Source organism: Myripristis murdjan, chromosome 20, assembly GCF_902150065.1.
Source record: "Myripristis murdjan chromosome 20, fMyrMur1.1, whole genome shotgun sequence".
NCBI classification, from domain to species: Eukaryota; Metazoa; Chordata; class Actinopteri; order Holocentriformes; family Holocentridae; genus Myripristis; species Myripristis murdjan.
The window spans coordinates 10,719,295-10,739,575 of NC_043999.1; the positions used below are offsets into that span (position 1 = coordinate 10,719,295).

Sequence of the window (20,281 nt, forward strand, 5' to 3'; positions counted from 1 at the left end):
TGCTTTTTAGTAAAAAAAAAAATCTCCACATTAAAATAATTAATAACCATGAACATCAGACCACACGGCACTGAAGATTTCCCCAGCTGTCTGAGAATAAGAAGTTTCCCTCACACTTTAGATGACATGTGGGCAGTGTTGTGATACTGCGGGGCCCACTGAGGGGTCCCTCTTTGGCTTTTGTCCTTCAGAGACCAGAAGGGGCTGGAGTCTGTCCTCCCAAATGCCTGTTTGGCTGCCAGGACAGGCTGGGTTATTACAGCGTGTTCATGGTCCCATCATGTGTCGTCAGACCAAAGCGGAGGCCGCGAGTAAAAGCCTCATGCAAAATTTATGTTCATGCGGCTGTTTCAGTGGGTGGAAAAATCAATATTGCGGGCCTGATGCACGGAGATGACAGAGTGCTCTCTGACTGACAGTAAAAGCTGAGAGAGATTGAGGGGCTACATTTACTGCTCTAGAAATGGAGTGGAGTAGAGTTGCCCTAATAGTCTGCTCACCTTAAATTTGAATTTCATTGTAGATTATTTTGGTAGCAGTTTTGATTGTGCGGGTTTGAAGAAATTATGCCATCGGAAAAAAAAAAAAAAAAAAAAAAAAAAAAGAATGGACTCGGAATAAGCAAACTTGTTTTCAAATCCTCTAAAATCCATCTTTGGCTGTGGTTTGTGAACAGCTACAGTATTATACATTATGGGGTTATTAAGCCTTCCCTTCCTCTCCAACTTACACAGATATAAAATGATTGTAGAATAATCAAAAGGCAATGTGGGTATGAGTAGGACATCATACAGCTTTTGTTCTGCGCTGCTTCGCTTACATATGCTTTTGATAGTGTGCCACATACCCACAGTGCATTTGGGGAGGAATGTGAGAAGAGAGCGAAAGAAAGTGAGAAAAAGAATTCAGTGGGATGAAATAACCCCAAACAATGGGATTTGCTTTCCATTCTTCTGCCTCCATCTTCTGTCTTTAATTATTCCCTTTGGTTGTCTGAGGGAGCGTGTAAGCACTTTCACACAGCACAACATGCCCAGCAGCACAACACTGTCTGCCTTAGTGATGTGGAGACTTCTGAGTGACACTGAGCCTCTTGTGATTATTAATGCTGTTTAATACAACACAGAGCAGCCACTATGATTGAGGGAAAAAACAGATTTCAAAATGCATGCATTCAAAATACAATGTGAATGGAATTATGTTCTACATGAACACTGCTCTTGAGATGTGTTTTTTTTTTCCTTTTCTCACAACATAAACAATGTAGTGTACACCACAAAATGAAGGCTAATGTTTTGTAGATGCAACACTGAAAATGTGTATTTGATAACAGATACCAAGTGCGCTATATTTTGTACACAGCGTTTAATGGAACCTCAGCTGTTCCTGGTGGGATTCTTTGTGCCGGTTTAGTAGTTTCTTCCTGAATCGCATATGAGATATTTGAGAGCCCAGAACGATGTATGATGAATGAAGTAGCATGCTACTTATACGCTTATCGTGCTCACTGACTAGCAACAGGTTCAGCAAAGGGCAGCGGCAGTAAATGAAATTCCCCACCGGGACAATATATCATCAAAAGAAATGTATGCACCCGAAACTTACAAGCCTTCTTCAGATGCGGACAAGGTGCCTGACGGGGTGGGGGTGGCTGTGTGTGGGGGGAGGTTGGTTGGTGGTGGAAAAAAAAAAAAAAAAAAAAGAGGGGGAGGTTGGGGGGGGGGGGGGGGGGGGGGGGGCAGGGAAAAAAAGGGGAGGAGAATGGGGGAGGGTTGCTGCTGGATGGGTGAGGAGCAAGCAAGAGGAGAAGCAGTAGATTTGTTGAATCAGTTCTATTTTCATATTGGCTGATCTGTGTCTTTTAACCATTTCACTGCAGCTGGAAAATGAAAGTACCAGGGCTAATTTCACAGTGAGAGCTCACCGAACAACCCAACCCCTCCCGACTACGGGTTGTGGAAAAAGGTGCTAAGTCTACTTTGTCATTGTGAATTACGGCAGTGTAATTCAGGAAACAGGCTTGCAGGAAAAGGAGAGAGAGAGAGAGAGAGAGAGAGAGAGAGAGAGAGAGAGAGAGAGAGAGAGAGAGAGAGAGAGAGAGAGAGAGGAGTTGACCAAGTGGTAGGAAGTATGTTCAGAGAGAGGCAAGAAAAGCCTCTTTCCTCCCTACCCTGAGATGTACTTAGTGATGTTCTCTTATGATCTGTAAGTAACAGATATCTCTCTCCAAACATGCCGTCCTGTACTCATGCTACAGGATCCATCTGTGATGTGTCTGCAGTTAGTCCAGAAATAGCACCCCAGGGACGCGCACACTCCTCAGACCTCCCGCGGGACCTTTTAAGCTGCACTGATACTGATAAAAGCCCAGACAAATCGGGCCCCCAGATACCTGGGCCATTAATTAAGGTAATTAGGCCCTGGTCAGCAATTAGTAACCACAGATTGCTTTTAGCAGTGGCTCAGGCGTCCCCGATGGTCAGGGGTTTGGTTCCATACCATCTGCTGACAAATGTCACCACAGACTCTTTGGTTTCACACACAGGGAACTGGAGAGCCATGTTTAATAATGACCTTTGTGTGATCCAGGCCGGCTCCTGAGACTCCCACCGCCTCTTTGCGCACGATCACTTTGTTCCTCCTGCTTCATGCTTCTTTCTCTTTCAAACAGGGAAGACCTAGCCCTATGAAAATCCATACGTGCTGTGCCGGACCCATAGTGGGGACAGGAAACATTTGCTGCACAGGCTATTGATCAAAATTAGAAAATCTGTGCTGAGTGTAAGTACTATTGATTACTAGATAACGCTGTATTGACTTGCTTGTATTATTAAGTCAATAATAGTTCTGTATTGGTAATATGTTGGCTTACATTTAGATTCACATATACACAGTCACATTGCTAATTATGATATATTTAAATGACCCCGGGCCTATTTGTAGATTCATCTTAAATTGGAACAAAAATCTGCTCCAGGAGACCATTTTCTATATTGAAAATGTGAAAAATGGTCAAGGCACAATGCTGTAAGTTGATTCTATGTTTCTATTGGCAACACTGAAAAGAGAACATAGCCATGCTAATAAGACGATGGAAAAACGGTACATGCAGCTGGTGTGGTTTGTCTTTTATCTGTACATTAAAAGAGGTCTGAAGTGATCTGACATCTCACCTTTCATAAAATATCTTTTTGTTGTTAAAGCCCTTGTGGTGCGCGCCGTGCATTTCATAGAAAAACAAGAAGAGAAGCAACGACCTGCTGAATAAAAGTGAGAACTATACCCAGTAACCAATGGAAGTCTTATGCCATACATTTCAAACCTGTACCCAATAGATTTTAATGCTGTAGCAACCAATATCAAAACACAGTGGTGTGTGTATTTCATCCTCTGGCAAAGTGTGTGTTATGGGGTGCTGTGAGTAGAACGGACTGATAAAAATAGGCTGAATACACACATTCAACCTTAGAGGACAGATCATGCAATAACTCACATTACCAGGGAATGGGAAATAAAGGATGCGGCTGTGCTACTTTACACAATTCTACATTTGAGGCAATCTGTGATAACACCATTTTCATTCCAGTTCAGTCCCATAAAATTACCATTAACATTACAACTCATGCAGAACACAGATAAATGTAAAATGTCACCCAATTCTGCCAGGCGGGAATTCCAGTTCCACAAGATTACCATCTCTGTCTGCTCTCTCCCACTGCACCTTGTCTAATATTTCATTTACAACATTTCATAAGTTCATTTTCCCCTCACTGACCATGTAAATCACAAATCAATTTTCATTTAAAATGCTTGACTACAGATTGTTCCTGAAAGCTTCTGAATTGCGCCTCAGCAATATGGCAGACCTTTAATGTGAGGGGAGCAAATCTTTTGGAAACCGTCTGGCCGGAAAGCAGGAAAGAGTGAGATGTAATTCTACAAAACAACTCCGGGCCAAGTGGTCAAGTCATTTACAAGGCACATTATACAAGTGTTGAAATATCATGAAAACAATACACAAATAACATAACCTGTTATGTATCGTAAATGATATATCCATTACGACCTCATTTCTTTACCACATTTCTGGTTTACTCAACAGGAACAGGAAGCACATTGTGTGTCATGCAGTCATGAAATCATAAATACTGATGAATCTGTAAAGAACTTGAACTGGTCAGAAGATCTCATTTGACTTGTGCTTCCAACAGGTTTAGATAATTGAGGTTTTAATACCATGGAACCACATTCCTTAAAATATTATGTGATGAAAAACTGCATATTTTGCTGTATGGAAGCAACAATATGCATTTTTTTTTCATATTAAAAACTTGATTGCACCAGTGAGAGGGTTATTTTTTGTACTGATTCAGGAGCCTGATGTATGAGAGCCAGCTGGGGTAAAACAGAAAAATTATATTCCAAACTGTTTAGATAACTGGACGCTAATTTGGAAAATCAGAGGTGATGTTGGCATTCACCTTAGAAAAATGTTCTCTCGTCACTATAAGCCCCAGACTTTCATCCTGATAAATTACACTGCAAAAAAAAACAAAAAACTAACAAATCATTTAGTCCCATATTAACATATCTAGTCTTAAAAGATATTGCTTTTCCCAAAACAAGCGGGAAAAATCTGCCAGTAAAATGAAATAATCCAACTTGTTTCCACTGTAGTTGCACTTGTTTCGGGAAATTTTCTAGCAGCAATTACAAATAGGTAGAAACAAGGCAGAATAAGGCCGAGCAGCCAACAAATATCAACAAGAAAGTGACACTTGATTCAAGATAATTCCAGAAGCAAGTTGATCACTGTTGAGGGATTATCTCATCCCACTGGCAGATTTTTTTTTCCCACTTGTTTGAAGAAAAACTGAGTTTTAACACTGAATATGCGACTAAATGACTTGTTATGGTGGAGATTTTTGCTGTGTATAGCCCGATGAGAGAATTTAAATGAACACATTATTTACAACCTCAGCATACACAGTGAAAATAAAGTATCCCATGTGAAGAAACCGTTGTGTAGACTGGATGTTTACAGCTGCATGTTTGCAAAATGTCTCCGTCAGCTTTTAAGAGTGAGGGCAGATGTCAGGGTTTTCTGTGGCGGAGCAGACACAGCCATGTCTGATTAACTATATTATTGTCCTCCTCCTCTGCACCACCATAAGGCGTCATCCCCCTCTTCTTTCTATCTATCTTGGGCTGTGGCAGTGTCCTGTCCTGCGGCACGACTGAGCCACAGTGACACTGCCACCGTCCACACAACAAAATGTGTCAGTAGGTTAAGACAAACAATGCTATCTTACCAGACAGAAAACAAAATAAAAAAAAAAACTAGGATACATATGATTGTTCTGGGCGTTATATTAAAGAAAAAAATCTGGGAACACACAAACACACACACACGAAACTTGTATTATATACTCAAATTTGATGTGCATCATTTGTACTGTCATTGTTGCTCCATTATGAAATACATGTAACTGGAAATCAGAGCAAATCATTAACATGTCTGCAACAAGTGAAACACCTTGGGGGGGAATTTACTTACATCTCAAATTCAAAAAAGACATCAGAGTTTAAATCACGAGTCCCAAGGGGAATGTGTCTGTGTGTTCGCATGCCCACGTGCACACACAAGTGTGCCTGTGCACGAGACGGAGTGAAAATGTGTGTGTTTGATTCTAACCTTTTGAACACTCCTCTGTACATTTTGATTGGTGAGTTATTTTTTTCCCCTGAACTGTCACAAAGGCAGTAACCCCGCACGTTTCCAAGCTGCTTATTGAAGACAAACAATAAACCACTGGCAGATATCAATGGCAGAGATGAGAACCCGGGTGCCATATCTGCTGGGATTGCCTGGCGAACCTGCCTCTGCCTGCGCTTCATCTCCAGCAGCACCTCTCACTCTCAATTATTTGGCTGCTGTCACAACAAATCAATCAAATTACTGCTCCAGGACTGTGTGCAGCTGCTCCTATTGCATCGCTAGTTGCATTAGCTTTGAAATGTATGAGGTCTACATTTTATCACTGTTATTTATTTAATGCAGCTCTCTCCCCTGCGAGTCATCTTACAACCACAGCAAAGTTAAATCATTAAAGGACGACGTGGAATACATACTGCTTGAGAACACTTCAAATTAAACAGCAATGGGGGAAAAGGGATGGGTTTGGCCTCTATTGTGTTTAGATTGCAGATGGTGATGTGAGGAAATGTGCTGGTCCTCTTAACACTGCACTCCTCAACTGTCCAAATGGATGTGATCCTTCTCACACAACTCGAGATGGGCGATAAATCACCATTATATCAATATTGTGATACGAGACTAGATATCATGGGATTTTGGATGTTGTAATATTGTGATATGGTTTTAAAGGCTGCATTACAATAAAAAGATGTATTTTTTGGAACGTGTTTGCTTGGTCAGCATATCCAATTTTAAAATGATTGGTTATTAAAAATCAAAATTTATGTCTAAATATCATGGAAGCACCAACAGTCACCCCCACAATATCATCATCACACTATCAATATCAAAGTATTCGGTCCTAGATGTCATGATGTTTGATTTTGTCCACATTGCCATGCCCACACCACTGTAGCTTATTTCCATCCCAGTTCAAACTGACTGAACAAACACACACATAAAGAAAAAAAAAAAAAAAAAAAAAAAAAAAAAAAAAAGATCAAACAGTGTGGCTATAAGCCCCGACAACAAGCCTGAAAAGAATGTTTGAAATTCACTGACTGTGCCAATAATGTAATGGGCAAGAGACACAGAGGCATTCCCACAGCAGACAGGGGTTAAGTCAGTGGCCTGGCCCGGTGAGCTCACCTCTTAAAGGAGCAGCAGTCAGCTGAGGCAGAAGAGATGGAGTCTGACATGTCTAACTAGTGAGGAAACATTTGGCTCTTCCCCCTGGAGCCCACCCTTTGGTGGTGTAATGAGCGGAGTGATTTCCCTAATTTGTATCATGCTAACACCCACAACCTGCGAACGATACCGCCGAGCGTTTTCATCAAAACGGCAGACATGCCTTTGATTGGTACTGACACTGGGTCTCATTACTGCAGGTGAGTGGGATGCCGACCTTTATCAGGATCCTTGAGTGCTGTTTCGTGTTTCCTGTGGACGAGTACAGAGGAACAATGCTCTCACCTCACCATTAGAACTCAGCTCTCTGATGTGATGCGCTGCCTGGCTTTTTGCTGAGAGCAAATAAGATGGGATATGCTTATTAATATAAAAGAGCTCCAGTAAACTAGCTTCTTGCATTACCTGTGCGTGAGTCATAGAGAACAGCAGGAGACAGATGAGACTTTGTTCTGCTTCCTCCCATTGAGTATTACATGTGCAGTGCTTTGATACAACTAGTTTTACAAGTATGGTAATAATGCTTTGCTTGTTATAAAATCATGTGAAATGAAAAACTATTAACAGTACAGGGAAAAGTTAGCGTGCTGTACGGTGTATCTAACAAAAAAAAAAAAAGTATACATGTTTTGTGCCTGCGTCAGTCACGTATACGTTTGAAATTGTGAAAATCACGTATGATTTTTTTTATTCATATGAGCTGTCATATTCACAGACCTCTAGCATGACCCAACCTAGTTTTTGCCTCTGTGAAGTCAGCTAGAATTGTGTGCACTCTGTCACAAAAGATAACTTTCTCCCTTGTTTAGTTTCATTGGGAATTTGTTTTTACTGCATGTTTGCGGGCATAAATCATTCTGACAAATAACCAGTTACACTGGTGCCTGTGTTTACCGAGTCTGCCACAAGATGCTGCTCAGTTTTATTTAAGCAACCGCTCCAACTTTACAGCACAACCCCATTACAGTGATAGTTATTCATCACAGTCGGAGAGAGCTGCCCTCCAAAAGCTCACGCCTCTCTAGTTTGTTCCCTTCCATCAACACGCGTTCTTACAGAGGGATCTTTGATTAAAGATGCGGCGCATGATCAAAAAGTGTTATCAAAGATCCTCAGTGGCAGCGTTCTGGCTCTAGTTTTCTCTTGTTATCTCATTTCTCTCATTAAGACCGCTAGTGAACATTTAGCTAATACAGTATGCAAGAACAATGTGGACTGAAATGCTTAGCCCTAACTAACTATAACTTACTTAAACGGTGCATTTTGGCTGTGTGTAAAAGCCTGGGCAGTAGACTTATGTAAACTATACTATTTCTCACACCTCAAAACCTCATTCCCCAAGACAAACAGCCTTATTAGTTGGTCATTAGCCGCCTCATTACATTTAAATACAGCCATTGCCTGGGCTCCTCCTGGAGTCTCATTACTGTGCCTCGCAGTTGTCTGTGTCTGATCTGACACTAATTAGCTAGCAGCGTGAGTGCTGTAAAACACACTTGCTCCTGAGGTCGTGAAATGAGCTGACTGGTCCCCGGCGACAGCGAGGCGCTGTATTATATGTGTGATTAATCAGGCCTGGGAACCCGAGGGGCTTGGGAGGGGAAGCGAGGGGGGCGTGGGGGCAGAGGCCAGAGTTGCAGTTGTCTGACAGAGGTGCTGTGCCAGCAGGCCTCATTCAGCAGAGCTGTGATGAACTCAGACAGGGGAGAGTGGAGGAGCGCCGCGTGGCCAGAGGGGCCCGGACACAGTCAAGACATTTAGCTTCACTCGTGACTTGTGTCACTTTCTCTCCATGGAGGTCCCTTCAATGCATCCCCTTCAGATAAGAGGACGTGTGAACAGGCAGTCTGTCAGTCCACACGCTCAAAAAAGATCTGCCACAGAGGCATTTCTCCAAAACATTTTTTTCCCTCTCTTTCATCGACGGGGAATTATATCAGGACGTTGAATTTCAGACTGTCTGCTGGTTGGTTAGAAAGTAGACAATGAGGATGACTGAGAGGTGTTTGTTTTTTTCTTTCGACATCCTGACAATGTGTTTGTCGATCAGTTATCACTGTGGGCCTCTGGGTTGTCCCTCACACACTGGAAGGAAGATCTGTTGAAGTGTGAGGCAGACGGGCCTGCTGGGCCCATTATCGTCCACTAGTGACGGATACATTGAAGGGCTTGGCTGGCTAGATGTGGGTTTATTAAAAGCTCTGCCCACAGCGATGGGTGCTGTTATTTATGCATGTTTGTGTCCATTAGGCTTCTACCTCCACATTTCCTCACTCAGGGCATCTGTCCATCCATTTCCCCACATGAAGGGAGCCTCTGCACTTTGTGCTGCACCGGCATTATTGTAATCTCCATCCAAAAAACACACTGCTTTACATGTAGCCTGGCATCTTTTTACATTAGTGAGGCTCTCTCATCCAAGATTTATGACTGACGGATTCCCCATCCATCCCTCAATCTAATGGTATAAAAGAGACAATGTTTTAAACATTAAAATGAAAACCATTTACAACTATGATCAAAAGAGAACACTTGGGCATTAAAGTTTAAAAGGCAAGGATAAGTACAGCCATGTGGATGGACAGATGAGGTGGAAAAGAGATAAAAAAGTGGAGTACAGTGCACTCTTATGCACAGGAAAGAGGCATAAAGTGCTTTTGCACCGCACTGCAAAACGCTGACCTGTAATTAATATGGCTGTTCCGCGGGGTAAGTTAAGGATTGCGGCTTTTTGGGATACAAACCCCAAAAGATTTCTTACCTGTTCAGAGGCTCTGTAAGGCATTTTTTATTTGAAGTAACAAAACAAAACTGTGTAGCATGTCAAACAATGCACGCACAACAAACATTTACGTGATTGTTAAAGTTGCTCTGAAATCTCTGGGAGCGATATTAGTCATATTTATTATGGATTTTCTTGGGATAAATACGACATTTCATAGTCTCTGAATCCTGTTTACCGACAGCTAGAGAGAAAAGGTGTTTGGCCTTCGTTAGGGTTAGATAACAAAAAATCTTTTCACTACCTTTACAAAGGAAGGCAATTCAAAAAACAAAAAAGTGACCATATCGGTATGTGTTGGTTTTTCTCTACCAATAAAAACTTTTTTATTGGAACATTCATCAGCCTCCGTAAGTAGCTCAATTTCTCCTTCAGTTTTACTTTTGAGGTGTTACCAGTTTCTTTTCTTTTTTTTTTTTTATGAATTCTATACAATATACAAGTGAGTTAAGGATCTTTTCGCACCAGGATATTACACTTGCTCGCTCTGTCTGTCCTTGTCCTTAGACTGAGTCTCACTCTAGCTGGCCTGAGCCTCAGCAGGGCCGTCTTACCTTGCAGGTTCTGGAGGGGCAGAGTCATGATGCCCCCTGCAGCAGCAGCAGCCACCAGGCTCTGGATGTTGGCCGTGGGGAGGGAGAGGACGAGGCCCTGCTGCCCTCCCAGGTGCCCGCCTGCATTGAAGGGGATGAGGATGGGCTGGTTCATGCCTGGCGCTGCCCCGGACATCACGCCACCTACTGTGTTGGCCAGCTGCTGGGCCACCAGGAGAGACTGGAGCACACACGCAGACATAAACACACACACACACACACACACACACACACACACACACACACACACACACACACGTGCAAAACATCATAGGTTACGGCCATCTAGAGCTCCAACACCAAGTCATGTTAAGTCATGTTGGTTAACGACTTCACACTGTAATCAGCCTGGTTATCACACAAAGTCACATATTCTGATTACTTTTAGGATAACAGTGCTAAAACAGTGGCATTTAAAGCATCAGTTAATGGTGCAGAGAAGCAAGAGTGAAAAACTAGAAAATAAAACATACAGAAAAATGTTCTTCTGCACCACATTTTAGAAAAAAAAAAAAAAAAAAAACATCCCACCTGCCACTATCTAACCAGCTTTCTGGGTTTTACACTTTCACCTAGGTAATCCTCTAGTTTTTCTACATATATATGAGATAAGAATACATTATTTTACTTAACACAGCAGAATACAGTCAATTTTTGAACTTTTTGAATTTAGAATGCATAACGCAATTACAAGAATTCTGTTACAACCCCGCACGCAGGAATAATGCATTCGATTTTTTTTTTGCAGAGGTAAAATGTTCCAGCTTGATGGCTTCATATTTCATTGGTGAATAGACACACTGTTTTATATCCTGGGGAACAAATTGAGATAAGCAAAGAGGAATCAATGGGAGGATAAGGTCAGCACACCCATACGGTAAAGCAGATGTCACTGAAGTGTCTGAATCACTAATCAATGTGTTTTGATGAATGCAGTTGTTTTGCTGCTGACTTCTGTGCTTTGCTGTGTCACAGACTGACAGTCAAAACACGGCGCTGTTGGTACTGAGAGAGATCAAATCCAGCCCTTGTGAAAGAGCTGAGATTTTTTTTCCCCCTTCGCCAAGATGCAGAGTGATTTGTGCTTCATCTCATTGAACAAACCTCTGGTACTATAGAAATGTGCCTAAAATACAGAGTGCTTTCTGACAAAAAAGTATCAGCACTTTACCCTTTTTGGTGGGGGATACAACACATCACTCAAGTCTCTTCATGTATCCATTCATTCATATTAGTTAAAGTGGAATCTGTGCAGTCATACCCATAGAGGAAAAGATATGTTATCAGAAGTATCGCTCTGAGATATTTTGCACAGTAGAAGATCTCTTCAAATGTATTTTCCAATGAAGTGGGTTTGGAAATACACCATCACATTTTTCATCGAGAGCTTTGAGCCAGAAATGGGAAAGGTTTCTATCATGGCTGACACCCCTGAATACAGAGGGAATGACATCTTAAATTTCATTCACTCTTATAAAACATTTTGCAAATTATATCAGCATTTGAGCACATCAAACTGAACAAAGGAAAGACTGAAGATGTTGCAAAACATTATGCAATTAATGCTTTAACCACGCTATGAATTATTTGGAATAAACTGACAATAAAAGCATGCTGTCAGGTTGTGTTGCAGCCCATGGTAAACCAGCCTTTAGACATTGCAAGGTAAGCCTGGCTGCACTGTGACCGCAGTGTTGACTCCTCCACCGTGACCTAAGCCCACAAGCCTTTAACTCCAATTGTCAGCTATCTGCTTCTGTTTTGCATGGTGTGTCTGCAGCTTGCGCAGGATGCAGAGGGGGCCGACTGGTGCGAAGATGCCACCATACTTCCAGGCCCGGTGCTCCTAGGTGACAGGCGTGTCACTATGATAACCCTGCATGGTGCAGAACGCCACCACCCGCTCCGACATACATGCAATCACAGTTTAAGAAATGTGAGGTTACGTGGGTTTAAAGCCACGAGGCCTGGAGAGATCTCAGGGCAAAATACTTGCACTGAGAGACAAAGGAATATCTGTTTGTGTGTCTGTGCTGTTAAAAGTAACAAACAGGAGTTTGGAGAGGTGATTGTTTCTGGCAGTGGTAATCATATGTATAGGATTCTTCTTTCTCAACATTTGCTTTGATACGCAACAACAGTGCATAAAAAAATGACAACAGCTGACGGCTTTGAGAACATTCAAAATGACATTTGCCATTAACTTTAAAAAATGAATTAATAATTCGAGAGCTCAAAGAATCCTCAAAGGACAATAACAAAGGCGACCCGTTTGTCAGCTGCAAGTGACATATGTTTAATCTTGCTTTTTAAACTAAATTTAATCTGGAATTGAGGCAGCAAATAATCAAAGACACTCTGAACATTTCATCTCTGAGTCAAACCAAATGAGATTGCCAGGCTTGACACCGTCGACAGCCTTACATAGAGGAGAATAACATTAAAAGACAATTCTACAATTATCAGATGCGTGCCTGATTTATTTATCATTACAGACAGCTTTGGAGAATCAGGCAGCTGTTGGGTACAGAAAAAGCAATGCAGTTCGGGGATCTTCAAGCATGCAAGAGCTCTTTGGTCTTTAGGCTGTTTGTTGTGCCAGTTTAGGGCTGATTAAAATCTCTGTCTAAGATATGAACACCACGCACACACACGTGAAAATGTGAGATAAGAATACATTTGGCCTGCGAAGAATTTAACTCAACTCCGCAGCCGCAAAACAGGCGATGATGCAATTTAGAGCATCAATGCAGCTTTTGCTAAGACAGAGAGGAGAATTCCCAGTCACATTCATCTAGGTGTATGAGTAATTCACTTTCTCTCTTTCTTATGATGCTATCTCTCTCGACCCACTATATCTCTATCTCTCTCGCTCCCTCTCTCCACCCTGTTTCTCTCCATAGGTGCAGTGGAAAATGCTGTACAGTGCTTGGCAGGCCTGACAGCTGAGTGTTGAGAAGTGGTCTCCTAGGGGCCACACAGACGCATATACAGGGTGTGTGTTGGGCTCTGGATGGGGAGGCAGCCCAGCTCAGGACTGGATGTGGTACCCAGCCTTTCTGCCCATCAGGGGAGAATAGGCCCTTCTATCTGCCTGGCAGCTCTGGCACTGAGAAATTGCCCATAATCACCCAGATAGCAGACTTTTGTCATCCTAACTGCGAGTGGGAAACAGAAGGAAGGTGGATTCATGTTGGGTAAACTACCATCGGATAATGGTTGTTCGAACAATATCCGGCTCTGGAGCGAGAATCTATCAAAACATATTGATCCTGGAACAAGAGAATTGGGTATGGCATGCGGAGCGCCTTTGTTTCTGAAAAGTGTTAGCTTCACAGAGACTGTACTGACAGCATTAATATATTAGATGGTGACTGTTGAGGGAGAAGCCTGCTGAGGCACAGACTCTAACCGCTGGCTGCTTGAGATGCTTTTATTCCTTTTGTGTGTATTTCTTATCTATTACCAAAACAGCGGATTTGAACAGAAAGCATATTTAGAATGAGCAAAGTGCTTTTAATTAGGCTCATTCTTTATTTTGACTCGCTGGAGAGGCACAGTGACGCATTCATCGGGGAGTTCACACTCTGAAAACCTGCCCGACAAAAGCGAACGGCTCTCCTCCCCTCACATTTCCTCTTTTGTTTATCCTGATGAGGATTGACTGTCATTGAGTAACACTGAGTGCTGGGAGAATGACCTTATTAGAGAGGGTGTTTGAGTGTTGAAGGAAACCTGACGCTGTGTGTGTGTGTGTGTGTGTGCGAGTGAGCACGCATGTGTGTGTGCTGAGTGGTGACACTGAGCAACACTAATGAGATAGATGTTCATTAAACATTGCTGAGCCACCAGGCCAATAAATCCAATCGGATAGGACAATGCCTGATTGAGCTATTAACAGGGCTGGAGGCTGGGGCTCTCTGCGCCGCGGCTTGTTTTGACAAGGATTGTATTGTTCGCTCATTAGTGCCACTACTCAATCACTTTGTAAGCTGATGTGCAACGTCAAAATAATTGATGATTTCATGTGTTTTGTTTTTTTTTAGCTGAAAATGATTCATGGTGTAGACTGCTCTGGCGGATATGAGCATTCATTCAGTGTGGGCACTTTGTGTGTGTGTGTTTTTTTTTCTCACTTTTCTATTTTTAGATTTAGGGCTAAATTGGTTGCATAACCTCTCACTCACCTGTGGACCGATTGGGTATCCTGGGTGAGACTGGCCCAGCTGACTCTGCTCAGACGGACTGCTGCTGGCGTCGGACTGGACCGAACCATCACGGGTTCCTGGGCGAGCGAGGCGATCCGAGAGCGAGAGCAGGGAGAGAGGAAGCGAAAGAAAGAGAGAGAAAACAAAGACCAAGAGGAGATTAACCCCTTACATCAGTACAAACAATCTAAGCAGATAAACATGCAAGTGCACACGGAGCGCCACGCTGTGATATTACAACACCGAGCCTCATACAGAGCGCAGGAGGACAGTGGGGAGAGCGGGGAATTTGTGTTTAAGTGCTTTATCAATAACCGCCGTAGCACTGAATAAATTACCACCCAGCGGAGAGGCTCATTGATGGCGGATGATGCATACTGGCGGGTCCCCGACGGCCCAGATTACCGCTGAGAGATGGAGCTCAACCGCAAACGCCGGGGCCATATTATTCAGCCATTTACATCACTGAGTATCACTCATCTAACCCCCTCCTCCTCCACCTTCTGTGCCTGCAGCTATGAGACACAATTAGACCTGTTTGCTATGAGGGCAGAGCGGAGCGGAGCAGACAGGAACATGATAATAAGCTTGCTGATGGCTGCAGGGAAAACAAAGGACACTGACGATTGGGTATCACAACAATCACTAGCTCACTGAATCTCTCAGCAGCATGTGGACCGTATTAAAAGGTCTGAAAGGCTGTTTTGACCTTTTACCCTCTGACCGTGGCATATCGCTTTACTGTTGACACAAAGGCTTGTGGGATTCCTTATGAATACTTGATTATCATATATATATATAAAAATCAGTGAAATCACCAGTGTAAAAAAGAGACAACCAAGGTGAGCTGACAGGTTATCAAAATTTACTCACTTTATCTTTCTGACCACGAATCTAGCACAAAGAAGTGACAGAAAAAAAAAAAGAAATCCCTCTTCACTTTCTTTGACCAAAAAAAGACTCTCCAGATTTAAAAAAAAAAAAAAAAAAAAAAAGAAAGAAAAAGTACAACAATACCACTTGACTGAGAATTACCTTTGGAGAGTGAAAAAAAATGAAGAAAACTGGCTGAAAGAATGTCATGTGAAAAGCATTTCTTACCAACGCACAAATCTGCCCTCAATTAGAGCTGAGATAATTTTCCAATAAATCAGCCCAGGTTTGTGTGCATGCACAAAAATCCAAACCCTGGGATAACAGAGAGCCAAAACTCACTTCTGTCGATGCTCCACTGACCAGATTTATGGAAAATGAGGCCAGTCTGGCGCACACTTACACTACCCAAAGTTGCTTTCCAAAGCAAAGAGAGAGAGCATTTTCTGGTTTATATAGTTTACGCTAAAATAAAGGTGTAAAAGTTTAAAATACATTCTGTTGTGCATGCAATGGAGCAGCTGCAAAACTTGTGCTATCAGGACGTTGTGGCAGAGTAAGTGTGCTTTTCAGAGAACACATGACTTATGAAAAAGTTTGCTGGAGGTGAGGAGAGCAAGCTGAGTTACTTACTGACCTTAGCCTGGATTTTGTGGAGGAGGTGGGGGAGGAACAGATGTAAGCAGAACCATACAAGCAACGGCCTCCATATATCCCTAATATGCTGCCAATACAAAGCAGCAACTCTTAACTGAGGTGTGTCAGTGAGAGCTTCATGTGTTCATTTGCAGTAAATTGCCAGTGAGTGCAAAGGCAACATTATCCTCGGCCAGCTGAGGTGCAGCAACTGGCCAAAAGTAAAAGTGTTCATATGCTACATTCATTCATTTTTTGTATTTTGGTGACATCTTGGGTGCAAACTGGTGTAATTTTTTATCTGTTTTCAGGTTTTGTGCTGCACTTCCTATAACATCACTTGACAACCAGAAAATGCGTCTGTGAGTTTGAAATCTTTCTCCTTGTTTTTTCTTTCTTTCTTTCTTTTTTTTAATTTTTATTTTAATCAATTTTGACTCTCTGTTAGTGGCACTCTTTTCTTTGTCTGTCCAACCAAGGCAAGGCAAGTTAAGGCAAATGTAATGGCTTTAATAGGCTGACTACAGGCTAAACCACTATTGTGTAGTATCAACTAGCGATAGAGAAGGGTAATACAGGCAATTATTTATATGAAAAGGTTTGGGTCATTATTTTAAGAAGTCCAGTTCGTAATCTTTAATGTAAAGAAAAGGACAACAAGAGGAGTTTTTTTTTCATTCTCTGAAATTGACATCTAAATGTGAGTTACAGATGTAGGCCCACTGAGAAACTGCATGACATGTTTTTATGTTCATATGAAAAAGTTAAATTTTAAATATTAGGATATGAAATGATTGTGAAAACCGCCACTTCTTTGCATAATGATTTGAAAACCACTACTGATGCTTGCTGAGTGAATTTGGAGGCATTTTATTCTGAAATCCCAAATTTAATCATTTTCCAGAAATATTATGTATCATCTGCAATGTTACATGTTAGGAGTCTGTTCTGAATGCATTACATAAAACCCCTTACAAAAGAGTTAATGAAACATCTTTTTAAATAAACTGTCTCTCTATTATAACAGCTCTACCCCTGGAAAAAATCAAGTGGATTTTCTAGTGAAGTCAAGGCAACCATGTGGAAAAGCATTTGAAGGCCACACAACCTGCTTAAATCACACAACATTGGGAATGAACTGAGAAAAAAAAAAAAAGGTTATCACATTTCCACCGTGAGATTGATTTTCTTAAATGGAACATCATGGGTTTAAAATGAAAAATAAAGTCTTGATGCATTGTGTCTTAATTCATGGGTGCTAAAACATCTTGAATATTATTTTGTTAAACACGCAGGCCATGCAATAGTTTCCAGCAGTTTATGAAAGCTTTGCAAAAAAACACACTATTGAATAGCCTTGCCAGCTCGATCTCATTGCCTGTCAAGTATATTTATGTATTACATTTTAAACTCCCCTCCGCCAACTAAAATCATTTCATCTTTACATAAAATCCAAATAATTGGTGAATGGCATGACCTACCAAATGAACCTCAAGCATTTGATGGTTGATTTGAAAGCCCAAGGGCGAAGCCTGCTTTTGTAAGCTGGTTCCTACCTCTGGCTTGCTGGGCCTGCGTCTCGATGAAGGTCCACATTCTCTCGCTTATCAGCCTTACAAGCAGTAGGTATTTTGACAGCCCAGTCTCTTTTCACCAATTATTTCACCCATTATGGATCATACAAAGCCCCACCCTTTGGCCTCAGCATCTAGAATTAAAATCAGTCTGAATATGCAGTGAAGTCTTTGACTGTATCAGTCTAAATGCATACAGCTACCACATCATAATCTGATGTATCATTTTAAAGCTTATTGTTTACGTGGAAAATAGATTTTATGAGCTGATAAATGTGAATCATTGTATAGGCCAGTCAATAGGATTTTACTTAAAAGTATGCTACCTTAAACAGAATCACATTTGATTCTTTCATTACACCAAATTAAAGCAATTTCTCTCTTTCAGAGAAGGAAAAAAAAGTTTGTTTTTCATTTAAAGGAGCTCAAAATTGCCCAGCAGACTCACTATCTCAATGGCATTCATCTAAATGCATTTGGCACAGCATAATAATGATAATCCACCTAGCAGTGTCAGCGAATACATAACTATTATGCCAGTGGCTTATCTAGTTATCATTAAAAGACAATAACAACGTCAATTAGTTAAATTAATATACTCCATTAATAATGAGGGGAATAGAGAGTTGCAGAGTGCCATATAAAATCAATATCAATAAGTAGCGCTCATGACAGCACTGCTCATGAATGTAGTTAAAATATTGTCTGTGAATAATGCATTTTATTTGATAAACAGTGTGGGAGAGGGCTTACTGAATAACGATTACTCGATGCCTTTCATTGTATCGTTCCACAATAACTTGGAAAGCTTTACCCCCTTGCAAATATCTGTAACGTTAACACGTTTAGTGCTGGGGGAAAAATCGATAATAAATAAATACACATGCACATCTTTCCCCTAAGGATTTGTGTAATTTCTTTAACTAAATTAAATAGCTGACAGGAGAGATATCCTGGGAGTCAATCTTCAATTCTTTTTTTTATTACTGGATTCTTTGTACTTGTTTCTCTTTTCTTTCCTTAAAAATCTACTTATGCAATGTGAATTCTTCTTAAATGGATTTCACAGATGGATATTAATACTGGATACAGGTGAGAAAAAAAATGTAAATATCTTTATCAAACCTTTGCTAAAAAGAAAATGCTTTGATGCTGTGATTATACACAGGTCACAATGGATAAAATGGAATGAATGGCTGCATTGATGTGAGCAGAGATGAAAGAAGAGGCCAAAAGGATGAAAGAACAGGTGACGCACATTCAAAATAGCTTTACATTTATCGAGCACATTCAATCTTTGTGTACCTTTTAGAATTGCAGAAGCACTTAAATTGTTGTCGTAACACTACCAATGTGCTCGATCACATCCTCATTCGAAATAGCTTAACACTCTTTAGCCCGTAAATGTACAGTTCAGCTGTGGTCTTTTTCATAGCCTTCAATGTAACGGGGATTAAATAACTTTACATGAGGTTCCACAAAGACGTGACACTCTTATTTAAATTGTTTAAACTGCATACAGCTCTTTTATAATTGACCAAAATGATGATCTGTATTACTGAGCTCACAGAGTGATTTCATGTGACTTATGTCATGGAAATATTGCCAATATCTGCCACTATATAAATTCTCTTTCATTGATCACCAAAGTGGCCACTGGAGAGCCACTTTCAATGCCACACAAGGCAGAGGGCTTTTCTGTGGGTGGGGGGGCAGAGAGCTATATTTATTTGACATCATTTGGCCTGTCTTAATGCAGAGTGCCCCAAGGACTAGACTACAAAACAATTAGCCTGGATTTCATAAAGCAATCAGCATGCCACCTTGTCTAATGCAACCGCTTCATACATTGACAGTCTGAATAAAATGGGTGTTATTGAAGGCTTTGTGTTCATGTTAGCTTTCGCCTCAATGCATTTATGAATCAATTTTTGCCCATAAAAGAAGCTTTAACACTTAAGCTATTTCAGTGGAAATGCATTATGTAAGTTGTCAAATGTAGGAGAGAGGCCTGGTAACGATTCAGGCTATTCAGAATGAACAGCCAACCCCCTTTTTTTATAATGGTCCTTTTGAAAATGTCTGGCTGAGTGCATCTGTTTGCTATTTAGATGGTGTCAATCATTTTCCACTGAAATCTAATACATATAAAATCATTTCACAAGTCAACATTTTCTGATCATTTGCTGCATTTTGGATTATCATATGATTAACTAGAATCAGCACAATAGTTCAACCTTCAGCCTTTATTTGTGGTAATTACACAATGTGTGTTTTGTGCAAAATAATTTAAAACAAAGTATGATTTGCATGAACCAATGTGGTGATGCAGAGTGTTTGTGCCGGACAGGGATCAGTGAGGTGGTCAGGCATAACGGATGGGCCAGATAAAAGGCACATCATACACAAGGTTTAATTCCATCAATACACAACCAATTGTCCCGGGTTGCTTGATCATTGATTTTCTTAATACCACTTGGAAACTACTTTATATGTCATTGGGCTGTTATGAAAGAGAGCGAGAGAGAGAGAGAGAGAGAGAGAGAGAGAGAGAGAGAGAGAGAGAGAGAGAGAGAGAAGGGTCAATCTCACAATGGAATAAGGTCAGGAAAGCTGTGTTATGTGCTGAAGCTCTGCATACTACAGTGCAGCGTGCAATATGCAGCATGTGCTTTATAGCATTTTACTTAACTCCTTGCAGAACGCAAGAGAGCCAGAATCACCAGTGA

At 41.2% G+C, this 20,281-nt stretch overlaps 1 protein-coding gene across 1 annotated transcript in view; it reads right to left on the reverse strand.

Annotated features, from left to right (window-relative positions):
* pou6f2 (POU class 6 homeobox 2) overlaps positions 1-20,281 on the reverse strand; it is a 65,901-nt gene that overhangs the window by 36,269 nt on the left and 9,351 nt on the right. The window contains exons 2-3 of the mRNA XM_030079638.1: positions 14,449-14,546; positions 10,223-10,442 (exon numbers count right to left, since the gene is read on the reverse strand). Coding sequence (XP_029935498.1) covers positions 10,223-10,442; positions 14,449-14,546 — 318 coding nt within the window. The remainder of the gene's footprint in view (positions 1-10,222; positions 10,443-14,448; positions 14,547-20,281) is intronic.